The sequence below is a fragment of the Diplotaxodon limnothrissa genome, linkage group LG23 (genome assembly GCF_057381915.1).
Source record: "Diplotaxodon limnothrissa isolate DT_005_m linkage group LG23, D_limnothrissa_male_GT1.1, whole genome shotgun sequence".
Taxonomy (NCBI): domain Eukaryota; kingdom Metazoa; phylum Chordata; class Actinopteri; order Cichliformes; family Cichlidae; genus Diplotaxodon; species Diplotaxodon limnothrissa.
The window spans coordinates 2,010,201-2,019,747 of NC_140617.1; the positions used below are offsets into that span (position 1 = coordinate 2,010,201).

At 40.2% G+C, this 9,547-nt stretch overlaps 1 protein-coding gene across 1 annotated transcript; it reads left to right on the forward strand.

Moving 5' to 3' along the window:
• Positions 1-963: 963 nt before the first annotated feature.
• Positions 964-7,486, forward strand: soat1 (sterol O-acyltransferase 1). The gene is given in 17 exon segments (XM_085347818.1): positions 964-1,060; positions 1,563-1,714; positions 2,636-2,694; positions 3,354-3,502; positions 3,632-3,691; positions 3,802-3,909; positions 4,025-4,310; positions 4,458-4,536; positions 4,659-4,743; positions 4,847-4,892; positions 4,994-5,123; positions 5,246-5,343; positions 5,432-5,530; positions 6,818-6,953; positions 7,104-7,249; positions 7,364-7,407; positions 7,409-7,486. Coding segments are annotated over 16 exon segments (1,707 nt in total). The 5' UTR covers positions 964-1,060; position 1,563; the 3' UTR covers positions 7,440-7,486.
• Positions 7,487-9,547: the final 2,061 nt, after the last annotated feature.

Consider the following 9,547-nt stretch of genomic DNA (forward strand, 5'->3'; position numbering starts at 1 on the left):
TCACAGGCAAGCACTAAAACAAAGGGAACAGAGACGTGGGACCAGGGCAGACACAGACACTGACTGGACGTGGAAATACAGCAGACAGGGGAGACAGCAACAAAGGAACACAGACAGAAAACCAAAACACTAAAACTCTAACCAAACCCCACCCAGAGGACCTTAACTAAGAAAAACCCGTAAAGCAAAGCTAGAATATAATAAAATAACAAAATCAAATAACCAGAAACACAAAACACTGGGTCACCGACCCAGGAACCCTAACACTGAGTGCTCCACGAGAACAGAAAAACGCTAAATCAGTCAATTTACCACGATACCAGCGCTGGCATTGGTATCGATACTAGTGCATTAGGACCAATACTTTGTTTCTATCCTTTAAGTTTAGGATGCAGCACACTAAATTGTGGTAAATGAATCGGGGTTTGGTTTCTTGTTTTTTTGTTTTTTTGATATATAAAAATATACCTCAAAAATTCCCCATATTAATGACATTCATCTCATAATTCATGACATGTTCTCCCCTACATAAACTGTCTTTATAGGCTGAATGTATCAGTAATACTTGCTGTGTATTTATGTACTTTACAGTGTAGCACACCACTGGTTAAAGAATGATTAACGCGTGTAAGAGGAGTTCGGGAAAAGACACATTATAATCTATTATAATAAGATTTTTATTTTGAATCTAATTAAACTGCGAGACAAATTATTTCAGCTTGCAGCAGGAATACATCGCTCCATTTATGTTTTATCTATTTGTTAATCATTACAAATATAACCGTTTTGTTTGTTTTTTTAATAATATTTCTTACGAAGCGGGTGACGTTTGAGAGTCTGACCGCGCTGGTCAGCAGTTTAGCGTCGGTGACGTCAAAAGGAGGAGAGACTTTCGACCAATCAGAATCGTGGGTGCTGCTCATCTTCTGTAGTGTTTATAGAATGGGGAAGGTGAGCAGCTGCTCGGGTTGTGGTGATTAGAGGAGTTTCACATCTGGGTTCGCTCTCATTAACGTCAGAGAGAGAGGCTTGAGAAGAGAGGACCTGGCGGTTGAAACGAGTAGGTATTCAGGAAATTGTGCTGCCCGCAATTTTACATTTCTGTCAGTGTCGGTCAACCCGTCCCGCAGGAGCGGACGATAAAACATCAAGTTGGCTGGTTTGACTAGCTTTAGTAAAGCTTGTATTGCATGCTAACAATATTCGCGAGCGTCAACAGGCAGATTTAGTATCAGAGTTAGTGCTAGCGGTGTATGATATTAACCCAGGTAGCGATTTAGTTCAGCGAGCTCCATGAATTAGCCGCTGCCTGTCTCATTGAGGCTTGATGCCAGCTGGACGGGAGCTAACTCATGTGCTAGCTGCGTGTCCGTGTCATGTGAGAGTGATGTGTTTGCCCACTGGGTTTGTATTGTCAGTCAATATCAGCATCGATGTTAGGTGGCACAGCAGTGATGTGCTAGCTTGTCTTCCTTGTGTGTTCTCAGGGCTTGTCTCGTTTGTTCAAGAGCTGCCGCCGGTTCTTTCCCTTGTTTTAATGATTAACCTATTTGCTTCCGTAGGATGGAGAGCGAGGATGACGCTATTCTCCGGCTCCGCAGCCGAGCCATTCCCACGATGCCTACCTTCCCTGACTTGAAAAGCTCTTTGGATGGGGAGCTCAGTCCGGGGAAAGGACAGCAAAGCAGTGAAGACAACCACATCACCAGCAATGGTGAGAAAATCTCAACTCCCTCATTAGTGGGGCCAGCCGAGAGGGCAGTGACCTCTGATACAGTGAATCTGTTGACTCAACAGCTCAAAAATAATCGTTTCAGTAAATTTCCCCTCTTGGGTCAAACGTATGACTAACTGAAAGTTTCATGTGTGATTAGTTCCTCTTAAGCAATCATCGTGATCTCTGGTTAACCCGGGCAAATGACGCCCAAGTTAGTCATGGTGATCCAGTAAAGACAAAATGTAAAGGTGAGAAATGAAATACTGGTCTGACACCTACCTCAGGACTATATTAGTTCTTTGTATGCTTCTACGAAAGAGCTAAACACAAAGCATGATAATACAATGCACGTCTTTGTGACAACGTCAGCTATATTGTTGACTTTTTCTTGCGTGATGGGTGGAAAGCTACTGTGCTTAAAGTCATTTGTGTGCCTGACCTCAGTTAAAGTAAACAAACCTATTCATCATCAGACAGCTGTAAAGCCTAATGACCTACAGTAACCTTGACCACAATTAATTGCATTTGCTTAGCTTTCCGGCCACAGGACATGTGATTGTACTTGTTGCATGTTGTCATAGGTGTGTCTCCCTTTGGATTTTGCAACTTTGGATTGGAGACTGAAGACTTGTATGATGTAACTTCTGCTATGTCACAGACTGTAGCATTTTACAACACAGTAACCAAACCCACATTATACCGTTTTATTTATTTTACTGCCATTTTCAGTGTCAAAATACAGATATTATTACTGATAGTGATAGGAAAGTTTTGTACAGATGACATGATTGATTTAATTGACACTATTGCTAATTGCTGTGCCCAAAAATCAGAACTACATTTTAAAATAAGAAGATTACACATATGTTTTGGGGTTGTTGTTTTTTTTTAACATATGTGTGTCTCATTCAATTTCAGGGAGGATTGAAGTGGAACACGTCATCAGCAAAAAACTACAACTGAAAAAGAAAGCAGAGGTTAGTCGTTTCTTTAAGAAATGACTCAACATCATGTCTTTTTTTGGGGGCGGGCTTTTTTTAAATTGCTTACTTAAAAGTGTACGAAGGGAAATGTGAGCAATAATGGATTTCTTGCAGCTGATGTATTTCTGGTCATTAACCTGGGCCAGGACATCCCTGCGGTTATTTATTTGATGTCTTCTGTTACATTCATCATTTAAACCATGCAAATGTGAATCCTTGCTAGAATGATCAACATCATCTGATCCCCCCCCTGAAATGCTTGAGCAAGTATTCTGATCAATTCAGACCTCTTAAAGGTTGAATAAGAACATCGCACACTTAGACGCTGGACAACACTGCAAGCTATGTCTCTAATGTTTTTCACACTTGCTGTGTGTTTAAAATGCAGCGATAAAAGGCACTGAATGTGTCATAATGATAACGCAGAGCTGTTGCTTTTGTGCACAAACTTGGGTTTGAATTTAAGATGCAGTCAACGGTGCAGTAAATCCACTCTTGGTGAGGGCATATTTATAATATGTAAAATCAGTCGTTAAAAGTAGCTGTAAGGTGAGAAACTAATTTTGCATATACAGAAAGAAAATAATTATTGGCACAGACTTTCTATATTTTGTAACTTAATAACAATTTCCGTGTCCTTTTCTGTTGCCCAGTACTTGAAGAGTGACCTGATGCGTCAGTTTGACACGCAGGTCAATGATTTTATGGACAGTCTTATTGAGGAATCGACCAGCCTGGAGCCCGCACTGGTACCTGCTGTATTTTCACCTCCAATGTCAGACAAGGAGCGGAGCAAACTCAGGTACTGCAGCTTACTATGCTACCAAATGAAAAGCTGCATCTGGCGTTTGGTTACAGCAGATGCTAATGCCCTTCTACTTCCCACTCTCGTGTTAAAAAGACGACAGCTCATCACTGTGTTTTTCTGCAGGCACTTTCGTCCTCCTCACGGTGAGGGAAAGCTGTTTGTAAGCCGCAGATCCCTCCTAGAGTAAGTTGATGCAGTCTGGATACTTTATCACTCGTGTTTGCGACGGTGCTGTTGAAAGATGGTTTGTTGACTTCACAGTTCCTCACTTAGTCTTTTGTTTTTCCTCACAGTGAGCTGTTTGAGGTGAACCACATCAGGACCATCTACCACATGTTCATTGCCCTGCTCATTCTTTTTATCCTCAGTACACTTGTGGTAGATTTCATTGATGAAGGCAGGTAATATAAACCTGCTATGAATCGTTTCTCTTTTGATTCTGTGTTATTTGACTGTCTATTTCTGTTGCTTTTGTTGATAGACTACTGATGATTGCTTTCTCTCCTTCTGCCTTAGACTGGTGTTGGAGTTTGATCTGCTGGTCTATGCCTTTGGGCAGTTCCCTCTGGTGGTGTGCACGTGGATCTGCATGTTTTTGTCTGTGCTGTTTATTCCCTACACCCTGTTCTACCTGTGGGCACAGAGCCACTCTGGCTCCCACAGCCATCTCAGGTTGTATTCTTTGCTGCTTGGCACTTTATTCCTGCTCTACCAAGCTCTGGGTCTAGGATTCCTGCCCACCTATACGGTGGTGACCAACAGTTTCCCGCCTGCGTCCTGCTTCATCATCATCCTGGAACAGGTAGATGAAGAGTCTAGTCTCTCTTCTGATCAGAATGGCTTAGTTTACATTTGTGAAGAGTCTTTGCATATATCTTGACATGCATAAGGCTGCCCTTTGAAATGTAGCTTCTTTGATTTGTATCTATTTTATTTGTATCTATTTAAGGTGCGTCTAATGATGAAAGCTCACTCATTTGTCAGGGAGAATGTACCAAGAGTCCTCGCATGGTGTAAAGAAAAAAATGGTACTTTTTGAATACAACCAGGTTTCCATTTACATTTATTATCAGACGGTGTGCTCACCTTTCCTCTCTGATGGCTTTTTGTTTGTTTGTTTGTGTTCATATATTTTCACTGTCATCTGCAGGCCCTGGTCCAGTGGTCCCTCAGGTTTCTCAGTATCTCTACTTCCTGTTTGCACCCACACTCATCTACAGAGACAAGTACCCCAGGTACTGTGTTTTGTTCTCTCTCATGGAGCATATATAGAACCCTTTTTTTGTTTTGTTTTACAGTAGAGCTGTAAAAGCCCCTTTCCTTTCTTGCCTACTACAGGAATCCGGTGATTCGGTGGGGCTACGTGGTCTCAAAATTACTTCAGGTACCAACCTCTGACACATTTATAGCAACTTCACTTAAATGTCCAAGCAGCTCATTACTTTTAAAATTACATTTACTTTCTTGACCACTCCCACTCCACAGGTACTTGGCTGTCTGTTTTATGCCTATTACGTGTTTGTGCGGCTGTGCATACCTCAGTTTCGCAGCATCAGTCTGCAGCTGTTTGATCTGCGAGCCATGGTTCTCTGTGTCTTTAACTCAATCTTACCAGGTAAGATTAGAAACAAACTTTTGTGAAAACCTCATGTTTTATTTTTGATTTTATCTTTTCTCATATTTGAAGGCGAGAGATGTGTTATTGCTGTTTGTTGACCAGTCATGTGTTTTTGGCAGGGGTGCTGGTCCTCTTCCTGGGATTCTTTGCCTTCCTCCACTGTTGGCTCAATGCTTTTGCTGAGATGCTTCGGTTTGCCGACAGAATGTTTTACAAGGTACTTGTTTTACCCTCGTTTTAAAATTTGGACTAAATCTTCTTTGTGCTCAGTGTTTGACTCGTGTGATTTTGACTACACGTTACAGGATTGGTGGAATTCGACCTCTTTTGCCAATTACTATCGCACTTGGAATGTAGTTGTCCATGATTGGCTGTACTACTACGTTTACCGGGACTTCCTGTGGGTAAGTGGCTCTTCTGTTGATGCAGCAGAGACTGTAAAAGCACACAATTGTAAAAATGCACCAGCAGTCTTCATAAGTTTGCAGCTTGTTCAAAAATGTCTGAAATAAATTAATGCTAATGTAAGTGGAGTCAGTAATTTACTGAGTTTATTTAGCAGAGATGGAAAGGACACTGTACTCATAAATATACATGGATTAGTGTGTAATTATGTCTTCCAATAAACTGATGCATTCTCATAAACTGTCAGTTAATGTATTAAAAGTGCATAATGGTGGATTTGTGGTTTGTGGAAGCTGCCATGTTCCCTCACAGTATTTGAATACAATGGTTGGGAAAGACGTCTCCCTTCTGAATAATCGTGTTTTACATATGCGGTTAGAGGATGGCCACATGCATAAAAGTCTCTGGCGTTTGTGTGCCATGGATGTAAATTCATGTACGCACCTTCAGACATCATATCTGTGGCGTTCCCTTCACCAAAGAAACAAAAGCGCGAAGGAAAGAGACGCCACCCACCGGCATATTTTTAAATTGTCAAACAACGGGGAATAAACATGCTTGTTTATTGGTGAAATTTCTTATTGTCAGCAGATTACACATATATTCATCCTGGCTAAACCTCAAGCAGCTGTTTATAGGTAGGGATGGGTACCGACATAAACGGTAGTAACCAGACCGAAAAGCAGCGCACATTTTGGTGCTTTTTTTCCCTGAGATGTAACACACTTTGAATTCCAGCCAATCATTTTACCTTTCCAAGGATAGTAGGCGGGCCCAGGTACGTAGGTTCTTTTAGAGCAGAGCTACAGATTAAAAATGCCCAAGGCGAAGCGGTCAAAAGTCTGGCTGTACTTCACAGCAAAAGATGCAAACTCAGCAGCCAGCAACAAGTGCTTTAAGCTGATGCTGTGCAAAGGAGGTAACTCCTCGAATCTGATGAAATTTGGCACCGTTATCGGATAAAACCTAAACGATACCCATCCCTATTTATAGGTTGACATTATGCCAGGTAGTCTTGAGCTAAAGTGTCCTAAAAATCTGACTTTGCCTCTGTTAAACAGTTGGATTGCATTCTGAGTTTATTCACTAACAAAGTCCAGTGACTGACTAAAACATGTTTGTCGAACAGCAATCGTCAGAGTTTATATAAACTCAGACTGCAGTCTGTAATCCAGTGGCATCCAGCAGTGAGAACTTTACACGCTGTACTTTAAAAAACTTTCAAACTTAAAGTGGATTGTGCGTTTTGTTTTTTTTAACATTTGTGTTCATGTCTCTGTTTCCAGATCTCTCAGAAGCGCTGCCGACCAGCCGCCATGCTGTTCGTGTTTACAGTGTCTGCAGTGGTTCATGAGTACATTCTTGCAATTTGCTTTGGTTTCTTCTACCCTGTGCTCTTCTGCCTCTTCATGTGCTTTGGAAGTAAGAGACTTTGTCGCCTTTAATAAAAATGATATTACTTGAGTTGTACTGCATCAGATGATTGTGGTATCATGTCTGGGTCACGTAAACCCAGTCAAGTTAAATCTGTATGTCAGTTTTTCATTATCTTCTCTCTTTGTCCTCTCACAGTGATGTTCAACTTCATTTTGCATGACAAAAGGAAAGGCCCCATCTGGAACATAATCATGTGGACGTCCCTGTTCCTGGGTCAGGGAGTCATTATCTGTCTGTACTCTCAGGAGTGGTATGCCCAGCGCTACTGTCCCCTGAAGGAGGTACTGCTTATAAAAATCACATGATGTATATTCTTTCCAAAGATGCAGTGAAATTCAGTTATTCAGAGTGAGAGTAGACACAAATTCAGCTTTTAATTGTTATTTTTGTTCCAGCCTTCCTTTTTTGAGCTACTGAAGCCTCGCTCTTGGAGCTGTGAGAGGCCTGATGACAGACTCTGATGGGCTGTGACCTACAGCTGAGCTGCTGGGACGACGATTATTGCTGATCAGTATAAATGAGACCAGCCTGTCTGCTACTGTCACAACTTCTGGACTTTGTTTTATTTAAGGTTCATAGTTTATTTGAATGTATGGAAAAAGTCTCTGCCAAAAAAAAAGCCAGCAAAGTTATAATGATGCCTTATTTGTTTTAAGTTATCAACTCCAAAACAAAATCATCGTTCACACAACAGAACACGTGGACTCTTATTTTTATTCGTTCCTTAATCTTCTGACGTTTCCATATTCCCCTTTGCCTCGATAAACTGTGAAATCACTCCTTGTGCCATTATGAATGTGGCAATAGTGACATAGCAGCTGAATACAAACATTATTCACATATGCAGTAAAGTCTAATATTTAACAAGTGTTTACAGTTGCTACTCTACTGAAGGACAGTCGGTGTCACAGGATCAATGATATCTATTTCAGTGCCAATAAGAGTCAGTTTGAAAAAGACTGCCACTGTTTGCTGTTTTGTATAAAATCTTGATGTTTCAGTCAGTTAAAGAGGAAAACAGTGGGGACATTTCACTCACTCAGAAGTGGACCTGTGCAGAGTTAAACGCACCTAAGCTCCACATTTCCCGTTTTTCTGTTGATTTCCATGTATCAAGACACAAGTTGGAAGCAGGACATGCAATAATTGTATTTATACATAAAATTGTAGTTATAATCTAAAAATTTTGATCATGCACCGAATGTAAAGTGTGAAAGCGGAGCTTTATGGATCTACTAATATTGTGTGACTGGTGGATGTATTAATGATTAAGTTAAACAGGTTTGAACATACAATAACTGTCACTGAGGATAGTTAAGTGATGTGTTTTGTTCCGTGTTGCACAGTGATTTCAGAAATGTCTACTTCTGTAAAACTTGCAGTTGGCTGCTAAAATGTTTTAACACTGAGGTTGGAAGGACACTTGATCAGCACTAAGGGCTAAAACATTGTTATTTAAAGTGCACTGTTATGCATTTTGTTCAAGCCATTTCAGGTTAGTCAGACTTGGTTTCTGCTTTTAATTTTGAATGGGTTTCAGGCACTATTTGCATTATTTTGAATCAGCGGTCGTTACACATTGAAATGCATGATGACTGTGTTTATTTGTATGAATGAGGCCTGCCATACAAAGTTAAACCAGCAATAGAATGTGCTCTTCTAAAAAGTAAGTGACCACAAGGTGGCACTGTTTTAAAGCGTTTATTTTTAATCTCTGCACATTTTAGCGAGAGATTTCCAGATTTCTTTTCCAAAATAATCAAATATAATCACAAGCAAACTGTTGTTAATATGTACAGATAACGCAGACATTTTCAGGAAGCTTTCACACAGCTTCATCCCTTTACGATTTTATGAATAAATAGAATATTTATTACAGTGAAAGGCCAAATTGTATAAATCCTGTTTATTTGCATAAGAGGTTTATTTTCGGGGACCAGAGCTTTTCCTACTTACTGTGGTGTTTGTGTTCATTGTTATGTCTTCTGGCATTGAATCGACATGGGTATCGTGTCACGTGACATTTTTATGAATCATGTCTATCTTTGGATTGTAGACAAAGTTTTGATTCATTCTTTGCGCATCATGTACAAACTGAAGAATTTAAATAAAATGAAAGTATTTTATTTACACATTTTATTCAAGTGTATGTAATAGCCCATGTGGAAAATAAATAATGTCTTTATTGTGTTGATTTACATGTTTAAATTTCAAATACAGGTGTCTACGTTTAAATAACCTCTTGAAATCTGAAGAATATATGAAAAGGTATGCTGTTATACGTGTATTGACTTCAGATGTTTGAGCTGTATTTTTTTAATAAAGGAAATATATCCGTTTAATATTGATGAGTACATCGACTATATCATCTTAGTCATATGTTAATTAAACTTGGTAATCACATTCTTTTAAAAGTGGGGAAGAACTTCTAAACTTTTTAGTTTTTCTACATGTCCCCTCCAGCGGTGTAGGTGCGGGTGCAGGGGAACTGTTGGGACCAGGTTGGAGGTGGAGGATCACGCTGACAGTGGATAGTGGATCCAGGCGAACCCCCCGCCTTGCGCAACACACATCTTCTA